This window comes from Zootoca vivipara, chromosome 13, assembly GCF_965207765.1.
Source record: "Zootoca vivipara chromosome 13, rZooViv2.hap1.1, whole genome shotgun sequence".
Lineage (NCBI taxonomy): Eukaryota > Metazoa > Chordata > Lepidosauria > Squamata > Lacertidae > Zootoca > Zootoca vivipara.
The window spans coordinates 43,875,834-43,890,755 of NC_142596.1; the positions used below are offsets into that span (position 1 = coordinate 43,875,834).

At 40.0% G+C, this 14,922-nt stretch overlaps 1 protein-coding gene across 4 annotated transcripts in view; it reads right to left on the reverse strand.

The window, feature by feature from the left end:
- LOC118093170 (solute carrier family 68 member 1) overlaps positions 1-14,922 on the reverse strand; it is a 16,761-nt gene continuing 1,839 nt past the window's right edge. For 2 of the 4 annotated variants that reach the window (XM_035132060.3, XM_088656690.1), the window contains exons 2-7: positions 11,526-11,705; positions 7,542-8,273; positions 5,782-5,936; positions 4,615-4,698; positions 3,888-4,031; positions 1-1,352 (exon numbers count right to left, since the gene is read on the reverse strand). In XM_035132060.3, coding sequence (XP_034987951.1) covers positions 1,229-1,352; positions 3,888-4,031; positions 4,615-4,698; positions 5,782-5,936; positions 7,542-8,273; positions 11,526-11,678 — 1,392 coding nt within the window. In that variant the 5' untranslated portion in view covers positions 11,679-11,705 and the 3' untranslated portion in view covers positions 1-1,228. Of the gene's footprint in view, positions 1,353-3,887; positions 4,032-4,614; positions 4,699-5,781; positions 5,937-7,541; positions 8,274-11,525; positions 11,706-14,806; positions 14,914-14,922 lie in introns of those variants that run through there. The other 2 variants (XM_088656691.1, XM_088656689.1) reach the window with 2 other exon arrangements.

Here is a 14,922-nt window from a genome sequence, read left to right on the forward strand (position 1 = left end):
TTTCAAATAGTGTATTTTAATGCAAGTTCCAAGGGCTATAGTACAGTTTTACATATGATTATCCCTATTTGCATGGCATCAAGCAGCCAAGAAATCCAAAGCTAACGAGCCTGCCACCCAGTAAATTTATTTTTCCCACAATACCATAAACCCAGCAGTTTGATTTAATCACATTTATTATGCTTTGGAGATGCCCAAAGACTTTTTCTTTCATTATCAAGTTTTCCCATCACAAGCCACAGGCTTCCGTGCAAGCTTCAGGCAGCCACCTGCATCTCCACCATGTGGATTAATTGGGTTTCCCACTATGCTGCATGAACTATACTGTTCCCCCTCTGCCTCTCCCTTTTCCGTTGCCAATGACAATCTGCAGCACTACTCATGTAGTCATGAGTATGTAAACATAAACACCAGTTCATGTTCTCTCCACAGCGCAGATATGCATGCCTCCCCCCTCCTCTAAATACTGCCAAAGCTTTCTTTACCGAACAGTCTGTACAAATTTATCCAATGTGCTCCAATGCTGTCATTGCTCTTCTTTCCAACCCCTGCAGAGCTAAGGTGTCCCACATAGGGAAACCATGTTGTGTTTTGCAGACCAAATACCAGTTGGGGCAGGCATCCCCAAACTGTGGCACTCCAGATGTTTTGGCCTACAACTCCCATGATTCCTAGCTAGCAGGACCAGTGGTCAGGGAAGATGGGATTTGTAGTCCAAAACATCTGGAGGGCCAAAGTTTGGGGATGCCCGAGTTAGGGGGAGAAATCTAACATACATTTTCCAATATTCCCTGGGGGGGGGGGTGACCTTGTTTTGCTTACAGCAAAGAGGTAGCATTTCACATTTTATGAGAGAGGGTGCTCAAATGCAGCTTCTTATGATTTATCACGGGCCCTTAGTTCTTCTAAAAAGAGTGTCAAGTTTATTGTTCACAGAATCACACCATACCATTATGCATTTATCTCTTAGGCGTCCATGTGAGGTAGTGGCATTTTGGTGTACTCAGTAAGTCTATTTGATATCTCTAACTTGCGTACAGTTGAACTAGAGAGAGATATGGCATGATGATAAGGCACACACAGGATTTACAGATAAAACAGAGAAGCATTTACTGGCTCAGGCTGCAGATGATGCCCCTGAATCAAGGAAGTCCAATGTTCTTGTTCAGCTGACCTCTATGTAGAACAGAACAGTTGGGTTCCCGATCCACACATTTACAATTCAATGTCAAAGTGTAAGGTGGCTATTCTGAATGGAAAAGGGTGTCCACGTCAGAACCTGTATAAGTGCAATGCAAAGAGGAACCAGGCAGATCATGTAGAACATGGCATCATGGAGACCTAGAAACAAACTGGAAGAGAAGTGAGGTTTTTTAAAAAATTGCTCTTTCAACAATCACTACAAAACAAAACTCATTGCAGTATATATTTATCAGAGTTGTGTTACAGCACTTCAACAAGATCATGCTTCCTTAATTCAAATGAGGAAATAATCCATCCCATTTGTATACATAAATTAAGTGGAATACCAATACTATACAAATTAAACTTGTTTTATCTGATTTTGAGAAATCAATGGTGTTGAATGCAAATTTATTGAACAATGCCACTGACACCCTGTTTTACAGAAGCATTTTGCCATTCTGTTACGTATTTGTTGGGGAACCAGAAGGGGCCTGAAAACTAGCACATGTTGTGAATGGTCTTGTTCATTTTAACAATATTTCAGAGGCTGTATGGTGTCCTGTGGACGTCTGAGGCTGATGCAACTGAGGGCTGCTTCAGCAAAGCGGTTTACAAAAAGAGAGAAAAAGTTATTACTTTATGACCCTATTTGCACAATATGTTAAACCAGGGTTTAAATAAACCTTAGTTAACAAACCATGCCTTAGCTGTACATCTGAACCCAGCAGTGTCTGAACTATAGTCTGTTCACAAAAATGGTTTGTTTGTTGGCTTATTGCCTTAATTATGGCTTAGTGTTACCTGCAAACATGGGCACAACCTTAATTATGGTTTAAGCATAATTTGTTTTGTCATCACCCACCAAGCAACAGAGACACTAGACTAGACAAGCTGCCCTGAGTACTCAGCTGCTCTCACTGGTGCACTTCCTGAAGCTGCTGCTGCTGCAGCACATTTTGTCTAGTAGCAGGATCCTCTTCCCTTCCCAACTCTACCCTGTACCCCCTTCATAGCAGCAGCCTGAACTGGAGAGTTGAACACTTAAAAGCAACTTCTTTAAACTATTGCTTTGCAGGTGTTTCGACTGCAGGATGATTAACTGTTATTGGTTGGTAAATGAATGAAAGATAAATTTGGTCAGCTTTTATATAAAAAAATTAATTTGGATTTTTAAAAAGTAAAACAACAATACAGTCATATCTCAGTTTAAGTACGCTTCGGTTTGAGTACTTTCAGTTTAAGTACTCTGTGGATCTGTCTGGGACGGATTAATCCACTTTCCATTACTTTCAATGGGAAAGGTCGCTTCAGGTTAAGTACGGACTTCCAGAGCCAATTACACTCATACTTCGGGTTAAGTACGCTTCAGTTTAAGTACTCCGCAGACCGTCTGGAACAGATTACTCCACTTTCCATTACTTTCAATGGGAATGTTCGCTTCAGGTTAAGTACGCTTCAGGTTAAGTACAGACTTCCGGAACCAATTGTGTACTTAAACAGAGGTACCACTTTAAATCCAAAGTTACACAAATAAACAGGACTTAGGTTACCAAGGGGGGAAGTGTTACTGAGTTGGCATCTATTCACTACCTTCAATAAATCTTGTCAACTTTTCAAGGAAAAGCACAGGTAGCAAATATTAATTCTTTAAAAGTTTTGGAGATGGAAAAGGTTTGCATTTTAACACACTGAAATAAAAACATCAAGCACTGTGTTTATGGGAGTGTGAATAAAATGCTGTTTTGAAACAGAGCAGGTGTTGAGTGAGAGGGGTTTAAAAATGAGCTTCTGTTCCTGACAGTCACTAGAACTGACAAATGAAAATACTTAAGTGTGCATTAGTAAAAGCAAGTTTTCCAAACCACCTATGAGAGATAGGGAAGTAGTAATAAGGTGGCTCCAACACAGGTTCTGATTACAAATCTAAAAGCATAAATGTACAATAAAAAGCGGTTGTCGGTTGTGAATATAAAAACAGCAGTTGCAAAATTGTTTTTTTAAAAAACCCTTAAAGCTGCAAAGGTATACAGGCATTTTTTTCTGGGGAAGGGAGGAAAGTGGTTCCTTGAGGACAGCTGCAGAAGATCAGCACAAAGATTACCACATCTGGCCAATGAAATGTGGCACGGTGAGGAAATGCCAGCAGTTGCCACAAAGGCTTGAAGGGTGTTAGATGAAGAGACAGTTGTGGGTTGGAACTAGGCGGGACGGAGGATGACAACACAAACCAGTTACTTTGATAAGTCTGCAGAATGCTCTTTGGTTTACGGGTGGTTTGTTCAATAAACCACGGTTTAAGAGCAGTTTTGTGTGTCATGTGAACTGGACCTATGTGATCTGTCAGGTATGTTCATCTCGTTGCTGCAAACACAGGAAACACTGTTGCCATATTCAAATGAAGATCTAACCAAGTACAGACTAGACAGATTGCATGGAAAAGTTCACTAGCCTTATCTTGAACTTTTAATGTTCAAGAAGCACAAGTGAAAACTGCAATGCACTTAAGAGAAATTCTTTATGAATACTGTATAGTAAAACAAAAATTACCTTCAACCACTGCAACTTTCCAGATAACATGTTTCACAACACAAATTCCCAACAATTTAATTTCAGAATAAAAAAAGAAAGCTGTAATAGCCAAATACACCGAAGGGTTCATCAGATTAAAACATCACCATGGCAATTAATTGTCTCTTACTTACCTTGGGTCAAGGTGAGCAACCTTCCCATTCAGATTTGCATAACCAAATTGATTTAGTATGGTAACCACAAGCATAGGGGCTAAAGACTGGGCTGGTTTTGTAAACAAGGCATTTGTTCCAAAAACCATGGAGGAAAGTGGTGATCTGAAATGTTAAGCAATAATTTTAAAAGACTGCAAGTTATTATTTAAATTGCAAACTGAATATTTCAGCAGAAAGTTATATTCAAACACAGTCAAGCATTATATATGCTGGAATTTACCACTATTAATATTATACTCAGTTCTTCAATAGTAATACTAAGACTCGGTAAACTTCAGCTTTCCTCAGTTTCTCATTTTTCCAATCTTAATCTCCATTTTTTATACTTCAACTGAGCCTTTTTTTTTGTTTAAAAGTCCTTATGAAAATCCATCAACATTTTAATGTGAATTTCTCTTAATATATGTATTTTTGTATGCAATTTATAGGGATAATTTAATAAATTGGGAGAAATCAGTCTCCAAATGGCTCAACTCAAGGTCACTGACAAATTGTTTGGGTATTTTGGGGGGGGATAAAGCACTCCATACATTGAAAAGTGTTATAGAATGTATCAACAATAATTCTATGTAGTATAACGAACATGCTAAGTTGAGACTTCCCAATAATAAGTGAAAAACAATTTAACATTTATTATCTACAATGAAAGTTTGCATACCATAAAAAGGAAACAAACCATGCTTACCTCCGTTTATGTTTCTTTAAATCTGCATCAACAATATCAGCCAAAGGCAAATTAAACAGACTGAAAGAAGCTTGAACAATGACCCTAAATAGAGAAGTGACTTAGATTTGAATTGCCTTGGACAAATAAAAATTAAATTTGGATATTTTTAGTACCATAAAATATTTGCATAGTAAACTACTACATAAATACATTAACAAAACAACAAATTTTAAAATAGGATATGAGGACCCAGAAGAATAAGGATTCTAGAAATTAATGAATAAAGTCCACTTCTGTTGAAAACTTAATCTTGGCTTTCCTCCCAAAGATCTCACTGTCTGTTAACTTGTCTCATTTGTCTAATAACACTTAAGAGATTTTTGGGGAATTAAGCAGCATATGAATCATTTAAATAAGTAAGTAGATAAAATAATACATTCCAGATTTGGGAAACTAGAATGAGTGGTTCCCAACAGTCTCCACTTTAGGACAATCACCGTTACTTATCAAAAATGTAAAAAAAACCCAAATCATCTGTGACCCAATCTGCCTTAAAGAATCCCCAAAGAACTGCCAGTCATTTTCCTAGTTAATGGCATTAGTGCTTGTACAGACAGTGACCATTTTTGGGAGTCCAACTGATACGGACCACTGACGGGAGGGTCATTTTGGACCTGGAAGGAGTAATGGGGGTGTAATGGGGTTATGCATGCTCCACCAACACACATTGGGGCTAGGAATGAAACCCCCACATGTACTTAACAGAAGAGGACCTCTGCAATGAGGCCTAGTGTTGGTGCCTCCATAACCCACACTACTTGAGGACCTTGGCTCCTTTAATATGTTTTTACCTCCCCCAGTGCTCAGGCATTACCATTTCATAATTTCACAATGCTATGATAGAATAGTGGGGGAATTAAAACAGTGGCGCTAGGTCCTATGGCTGCCATGGTTGGTGTGCAGGGGGGGGGGAGGGAGAATCAAAAGGCTTGCCCTGGGCCCAGAACAGCACAGATGTGAGCAAGCCACCACTATTGATCACACCCATAATACATGGAGAGCCTACTCAGGGCATCTTGCTTTCCCCTATCTGCTCTGCCCCCCACCCTTGGGCCACACGTGAAGTAGACCTCTCTGAATCCTGGTCAAAAAAATTGCCATGCTCTTAAAACTAAGGTTACTTACATGTTTGCTGTAAGATAAATGGCCAATAAGTAGTAGTGTTCTGGACCTACAATAAGCATGATAGCGGCAGCTATTGCTTCCAAGTAGAAGGAAAACAAGACCACCTTATAGTAACCAAATTTCTTCAACAAATTTTGACTGATTAGCACAAGGCACTGAAATATAACAGAAATATTAAGCGCCATTAATACAGTACTGAAACCCTGTCAAAGATATAGTAAATTATTTCTAACCAGAAAGCACCACAGGATACCCTGACCATCCTATCCTTCAGAAAGGCATCATCAGCATTACATCACCAACATTTGAACATATGCCTTATAACAACCAATCTTGTTTGGATATCTGTTTGGACAAATGACTGTCCAAAGGACTGGTGGATTTTTAAATTGTTAATAGGAGCCAACGCTGTTCCTTTCTTGTTGTTCTATTTGCATTCTGAAAATAGCAATAAAAAATAAAGTGGCATTTTAGATCGAGCCATATACATACTGTGTTGCCTTTTCTGGATTTTAATAATTATAAACCCACATCAAAATGTCACTTGCAAATACATAGCTATTGTACTAGCTAAACAGCTTATTCATGTATCCAGTATAACATGCTAAGGGCCCATCTATGCGCCTCAGCTTAATGTGGCTCATGAACCCCTTGTGTCTCTTAAGTCCCCCTCATCCATGTGGTGTTCTCCAACTACTGCTGTCCCACATTTTATCCTCCCTTCCCTATGAAATAGATGTGGCTCTCCTATTCCATAGCTGCCAAGTCTCCCGTTTTCCCCGGGAAAACCCCTTTTTTCTTACCTTTTCCTGGTGGTCCCCCGTATCACTTCGTCTCCCGTTTTTCTCCATTATTTTCTCCTGCCGGCGGCCATTTTTTTTCAATTTGCCCTTCTATGGGCACCAAAAATGGCCGCCGCCAGCTTCAAAAGTCACATCTACGCATGTCTGGAAGTGCATAGACGTGACTTCCGGTGTTGGTGGCGGCCATTTTGGTGCCCATAGATGGGCGAAGCGACACCGGAAGTTGCGTCGGCACACTTCCTGACATGCGTACAAGCGACTTTTGAAGCCGGCGGCGGCCATTTTGGGTGCCCATAGAAGGGCAAAGCAACACCGGAAGTTACATCGACGCAACCTCCGGTGTAAAATGGCTGCCGGTCCCGGATTCTGCAGTCCGGAACTTGGAAGGTAAGCTATTCACATATTCAAAGTATAGGGAATCTCCAAATTGAGTGAGGGAAAAAAAGCAGAAGAGAGGAACGGAGGAAAAAACAGTACTATTGAATAGGAAAAAATGAAAGGAAATCAGTAAGTAAAATATGTTGCCCTCCAACATGAATAGTAAAGGGGCCATTTGTTATTAAATTCCCCTGCCCTCGAGAGGCCAGCCTTACCTTTTGAGAACTCCAGGTTCAACACAAAATAGATTTAACCGGCTTTCAGAAATGTGATCCCTCACAATTTTTAATCCCATACTTGTTCTTATAGGTTTTTACCAACCTTTTTTTTTTTTACAAAAGTACCAAAAAGCATACAGACACACACTCGAGAAGCAGCTTCCCCTCTAGTCAAACCGTACGTGCATCAGTTGAATTCCTTTGGCACAAATCAGTAGTACCAAAGGTTAGTTTTGCAGTATAAAGGTTTTCTGCAAGGTAATGCATAATTATTCTTGGCAATCAGTGTAAGCAAATAAATCTGCTGAGAACCAGCATATTTTCGTCTTAAGAGAAAAGAACAAAAGGTTTCTCTGCCTACCTGAGGACAAATAAAACCTGCCCCATACATGATACTTCTGATAGATGATGATAGAACGTCCTTAGGGATGAGGTTATCTGCAAAGATCATCATGAAATTGTTGCAGAAGGCCAAGTGGAAGACTTGAAAGAAGTTCATGGTCACAAAAAGCAAAAAGTTTTTCTGAGTCATGATCTGTTTTGTCAACAAAATCACAGAGGACCAAGAGAGAGAGCTCTCAGCATTTTCATCAAATCCCTCCATTAGAGTTTCTTTGTGTTCATACTGAGTGGTGCTATACATTCCAGTGTAGCACATGCAAGCAGTGGCAACTGCTCCTACCAGAACAGCAAATGCTTGAAAATAGGTGAAGTTCTCCATGTTATCTGAAATTAAGCCACAGAAAAGGATGCTGGTGGAGCCAACCAAGGTTGCCACTTGATTATACTTAATAAGCTGGAGCCTATTTTCGTGACTAGTTGAAATTTCTGCAAAGAGGGCACACTGTGCTAGCAAGACGAACGTAAGCAGGCCATCGAAAGCGCACAAAGCAACGATAAGATGAAGTCCGCTAAGCCAGTCACCTTCTTCATATTGTTTCCAAGGAAACCAAGGAAGAAGAAAGGCCAAAGCATACAAGGGAGCTCCATAGAAAATGGAAAACTGGCGCCTGGAGCAGCATGGCACTTTGGAGTTGTCTTGAATATAGCCAAAGAGAGGGTCGTTAATGGCATTCCAGATCATAAAAACAACCTGAGTAAAAAACACAAAAAAACACACCAATTTATTTACAAACATTTGCACCGATTTACATGGCTCAACACAAATCATATAGTAGCTTGTACGACTGAAAACGTATCGTATCAATAAAAATATAACATGAATTATAAAATGAAAAAGTTTTAAATCAGTAAATAAATGACAAATCAACACTAGTAACGTAAAGGAAAGAAAATGCTATCGCAACAGGGGGCGATTTAAAACGTTGCACTCATTCTACTTGTCTCTTAACCTTCATCCAAGAAGCTTGGATATCCCTCACTCCTTTTGCCTTTACTACAAGCCTAATTTAGGTTAAGAGATAACAGTCGGTCCAAGATCACCCAATGAGCTTTATTCTTAAGTTGAGTAGAGATGGGAAACTGGGGCTTAGGGATGCTTAAGAAAATAATTTTCTAGTGTCTCTGCTGATGGCAGCTGCTGAGGAGAACTTCCACAAAAATCAAGATGTGGGTGTGGGTGTGTGCCATCCTGTTTACTGCATTTGCACATATAATTAAAAACACTGATTCTAAGCACTATTCTTATTATTCTTATTAATTTATTTATACCCCACCTTTTCCTTGACATGGACTCAAGGTGGCTTATAGATAAAAATAAGAACTAAAAACATAGAAAAACACCTATACAGACACAGATAGTGTTAGAAACTAAGATATGAAAGCTAGGAGCTAAATGGCACATTAAACCTCGGTTATGGGCACTGCAATGGAGTGTCCAGGCGAACTTTTTTTAGTAACAAGAATACAAAGGTGAAAATGAATGAACTGCAGCTAAAATCTTAAATTCATTTTTCACATGGTCTAGTCCTCATCTTAAGACTGCAAGAAAAAAAGAAAGAGGGGGAAAAGCCATATTTCCCCTGCCTGCCCCCCGTTATAGTCTTATGAGAGAGTTGCTTCTGCAGTCCTCAGAGTGGCTGAAAGTGGGGAGGCAGAAAAAGGTCCTTCTTTCCCTCCAGCAGGGGCAGTTTTAATCTGAACTCTTGGGTGCAGTACTGCGCCTAGAGCTCAGAAACTGCTCATATTAATGAAATTCCATCACAAAACGTGCCTGGAATAATGAGAGTTTCAAATGCTGCACACAGAGAGACAACCCCTCACACACTGTACAATTAAGTACAATAAAAACAGCATGGCACCAGCCCTTTCATTAAAAGCAGTCAGTTTAATGCAAAAACATGTTGGAACAGGAAAGTCTTCACCTGTTGACAGAACAACAAGGAGAGACCCAGTCTAACTTTTCTAGGAAGGGAGTTTAAAAGTCTGGGAGAAGCCACCAAGAAGACCCTCTCTCATGTCCCTAATTTACATTGAAAATACATTATGAATAAAGTATTGGAAATAGGACAAGTACCAGAAACTTGGAAAGAGGCCTACCAGTATATCACCTTGATACCTAAACTTGACAAACCCTTTAAAAAATTCCCCGATTTAATTACTAAACTGCGATTATAAAATATTCGCAGCAATATTGGCCAACAGGCTTAAAAAAATTATGAGCTATCTAATACATAAGGACCAAGGAGTCTTTCTTCCTGCCAGACAGTTAAAAGACAATATTAGAAATATAATTAACATAATAGAATACTAAGAAGTCCATAACAAAAAACAGGCAGCATTGATATTATTTGATATGGAGAAAGCGTTTGGCAACATGACTTGGCTATTTATGAAAAGTGTTTTGAGGGAAGTGGACCTGGGAGAAACCTTCCTAAAGGCCATAGAAGCTATACTGAACAACGTGCAAATATTATTGTATATAGTACAACAACTGATGGGTGTGTAGGGTTATGAATGGAACCGTACAAGGATGCCTGTTATCTCTGTTATTGTTTATTTTGATTTTGAAGGTATTCCCACAAAAGATAAGAATAACAAAATAAGTGGGCCAACAAAATTACAAGTTAAAAGCATAAGTCGATGGTGGTGTCTTGACTCTGGAAAACCCACTGGAAAATGTACCAGTGGTACACGAGGAAATACATTGAAAGTATTTGTATGTATCTTTCAAAGGTACATATATAACTATATAAAAATAAAATTACCCAAAACAGTAGCGTTCCGTAGGGTGTGATTGTGAGAGGGAATGGATCGGAGGACGGTGAGAGGGAACGGTTCGGAGTGTTGGATCTCGTGGCGGAGACGGGGTTTGTGGGTGTGGCGTAGACTCCATGGGGAGGGAGGGGGTGTAGGAGGAGGAGCTGAGGGAATAACGCCACTTGAGGGCGCCGTTTTAGTTTGTGGAAAAGCAGGTCTATACCTGCGCAGGTAGGAGATGTGAGGCATCCAAGGTTCTGCGAACACTCGGGAAGTGGCATGGATCGTTGTGTCCAAATTGTGGCCAAATTTCAGGGGGATCGGTCAAGCGGTTACCGAGAAAAGTTACCACAGTTTCACCATTTTTACATATATAGATTAACCACATTCATCATATGTCGCAAGGCAATGTCAGTAATAGTTTCGCCATTCGCCCTGAAGCCTAAGGTTGATGCAGAACTGGATCACCTCATCGAACAAGGGCTCCTCGAGCCAGTTCCACACGCTTGGTGGGAGACCCCAATTGTCATTCCCCTTAAGTGCACGCTCAACAAGGCATATCAACAACTCTTGGTTGACGAGGCCACCTCTGAGGCACACACCACTGAATACATAACACAAACTAACACATAACCATACAAACAGTAATGGATTACAGTAGTGTCCATGATTTTTTTGAGGAAAGCCATAAAACTTATTTTCCAACCAGCTTTTCATTTAGTCGAATTTGGATAGCTAGTATCCTGAGCTGGCAATGAGGGAGCAGACAGTGGTGTTGTATATGGTTTAATCTGCTGCTGGTTTGTTTTTATTGATTAAAATAACATATTCATTTCAATTGTGCTGTTAATTATTAATGGTTTCATTGTTTTGCTGTGACATTTTTACTGTAGGGTGCCTTGGGAGGCCTTGAAAAGCAATATAGAAATTGCCTGAATTAAATAAAAGGGCCGTCTTAAGCATATCGGGCACCCGGGCGCCGTGGTGCGACGATCCCTCCGGCGCCCCCCCTCGCCCCGTTTCCCAGCGCGGCTGGCTGGCAGGCTCAGCACGACACCCCCTTGGCAGCCCGCACCATCCAGCCTTGCCCTAGGGCCGGCCCTGGCACTGCTAATTCTGTATTCAAAATAACGACCTGGGAAACACCCCAAAACAACAGAATAACTAATGTTAACATTGACTGTACCTGTGCTTGATGGAATGCGGCTTCAGATATCTTGTATTTGTTTAAAAAGAGTTTAACATAATAGAAATTAAAGATGCTGTTCATCATCCCAGCACCTAATGTCGTCATTGAGTATGCAAGGGCATTTGGATGAATCCTTGAAAAAAACTTCATTTTCCCACGGCGGTTATTTTTCTTCCCCTAGGAGGTAAATAATATGATAAAAAGTTACAGGCTGTTACAGTTCCAATGAAGAGATTTTGCCCTCAGATGTGTTATACTGTATAGATTTTTGTAGTTTCATTCCCATGAATAGTTGGATAATTTTGTGGCATTTGCATATCTGTGCAACGTTTGTAGGACTGTGAGGAGAAAAACACCAAACAACGAAATCACAATACTGGAAGTAACACTACAGTATATGGCACATGACTGGACATTTTATTATAGTAAACAGAAAGGCAAATTGCAGATTATCTAAAGCAGGCATCCCCAAACTGCGGCCCTCCAGATGTTTTGGCCTACAACTCCCATGATCCCTAGCTAACAGGACCAGTGGTAAGGGATGATGGGAATTGTAGTCCAAAACATCTGGAGGGCCGAAGTTTGAGGATGCCTGATCTAAAGCATTTGTACATAGAATAACAGAATTTTAGGGTTGGAAATCAGCTTGCAGATATACCTCAAGCCCGCTGCTCATCTCAAATGAATTGAAAAGGGAATTAGGCAAATCCATGGCAGATAAGCCTATGGGCAACTACAGGCTATGTGCTACCTCCATTGTCTCTAAATACTAGTGCTGGGAATAGTACTCCTGCATTCAAGTCCTCTTTGGAAGCTTCTTAGAGACATTTGGTTGGCCATTGTGAGAACAAGATGCTGGACTAAATGGGCCTTTGGTCTGATCCAGCAGGGCTCTTTTGTTTAGTTTAACTATAGCGTCACAGACAAATGGCTCTGCTTCATGGATAGAGGACCCAAGGACCACCAGATGTTAAGAGAACAATTCTCATAGCAGTAGTCAAACAGTCTATCCCTGTTCTACTTAAATATGTCCAATGACACCATATCTCAAGGGAGTTCCACTGAATAGTTGCACCTAATAAACTGAAACATTTTTGTGTGATCTGCTGCTGTATGGAAGAGAGTTTTCAATTTTTATTTGCAGATTTAATTGTGAGCATTACCACAACATTTCCAATGCAGCTTTAGGAGGGAAGTCACTGTTAGATATGGATTCATATTTTGAAAGGGAGTCTATTAACCACACTTTTGTAAAAAAAATAAAAAAAATAAAAAATGCCCTTTAGGAATAATTTTGTCATGAGATGGATGTAAATATAATGGGAAACGTGTGTGACTACATCAGACTTTGGCCTGCACACAAGGAGTGAGCAGAAGGAAGGTAGAAGGCAAAATTAAAATGATGGAATACTGTATATACATAGGTATTTTTAAAATCTTAAGCTTAACATTTATTTGGTTTTCTGCAGTTGCCAGAATTTGAATACAGTAATTTGAAAGTTACAAAGATGAACACTCCAATCTAGTAAAAAACACACCCCTATTTTTATTTTTGCTGGTTAATATCCATAAATGCAAAATGCCTTCCATGGATCAAGATGGTAAATCTATGTATGAGTTACAGGTAGGTAGCCGTGTTGGTCTCGCGTAGTCGAAACAAAATAAAAAAAATTCCTTCCAGTAGCACCTTAGAGACCAACTAAGTTTATCATTGGTATGAGCTTTCGTGTGCATGCACGAAAGTTCATACCAAGGATAAACTTAGTTGGTCTCTAAGGTGCTACTGGAAGGAATTTTTTTATTTTGTTTCAATCTATGTACGGTATGATTAGTGGTTTCACATGATCCACAAGAGGGCAGCATTTTCTAATCTATTTATCCTTGTCTCACACTGTGATAAATATTTTGTCCTCACAGCTTCCAGTTACAATTGACAAGAAAAATGATCAGGATCAAACCCTTCTATACCATAGCTGTGTATTTAAATGCTTTCAGGTGGTAGTCTCTTCAGTAATGTCTCCCAGTAAAAAATACAAACAAAAAAAAAACCCAGGGAAGGGAAAGGAAGGGAAGGGAAGGGAAAACTAAAAGGGGAACACCTCTCCCACCACATAACTGGGGCAAGTGGGTGGGGGAGAAGATGGAGTAAGAATATATTTTTTTTAGGATACCGGAACAAAAATTGGGATACTGAATCCACCTGAACCACAAAACAAACTGTTAGAAATGCTTGAATAAAATGGTGAAACAGCAATCTAGAAACAGATAATCAGATGGCAAAGATGACCTTTATCAATATTTAGCTTCAACAGATGAAGTAGACATATAATGACATTGATTAAAGTAAATCGATTCCTCCATTTAAACAGATGCCTTAGGTAAGCATGAATGGCATTATAATCAACACAAGGAACAGTGAGCACTAGTCAGGTTTTCTCTGTAACCTCCACTATCATACTCAAACTCTGTCTGCTGATGATGCCACAGTATGTATTATATCAGGGATGTCCAACAGGTAGATCGCAGGGGATCCATGGCAGATCACGGTAGATCACACACACACCCCACTCAAAAAAAGGCTTTGATAGCTCACTGCCATTTTTTTTTTATAGTGGGAGTAGATCTCAGTCTCTTGAAACCTGGACGTGACTGTATTATATAAAACAAGGGCTTGTATTAAAAGTATGAATAGCAGAAGCCTCCAATGTTACTGGAAAATTGAAGGAACTCTACTTAAAGCTATTTACATATGGCAGAAAAGTCCTGAATAGTCCACATAATTTCATCAGGAAAAAGCAATTTAAATATAAAAACTGAAGAATGCAATTATCTGAAGGTGACCTCTAATCCAGTAAAAGTTTGATTCAAGCACATTCCCCAGCTTTTGAAATGCCAATTTTTTGTTGCTGTTTCTGCTAAAAGGAGGCGTGGCTCCCCCCTCAGAATGAAAAGGTTGCCGTTAACCTTTAAATACAGGGGTGGCGGGAACTGCGGCCCTTCAGAAACTGACTCCAGTTCCTCTATCAGCCCCAACCAGCACAGCCAATGGTCAGGAATTACGGGAACTGTAATCCAACAACACCTGAAGGTCCAAAGGTTGTCCATAAATAGCTGCATACAAGAGGAAAGCTTGACAGGTGCAGCTTGTCCTGCCGTGATTTCCCGATCTATTCAATTATCAGATACAGGAGGTCCCTCTCTCCTCCTTTAATATGGCTACCCTGATTCACAAGCTGTCTCTAACAAAAGGGACAGTTGTTTTATGAGCCTCGCAGTACCTTAAAACTTAACATTTATTGTAGCAGCAGTGAACATAAGAACTGCTGTATCAGACCAATGGCCCATCTAGTCCAGCATCGTTTCTCACAGTGGCCCAGCAGACGCCTGTTGGAAG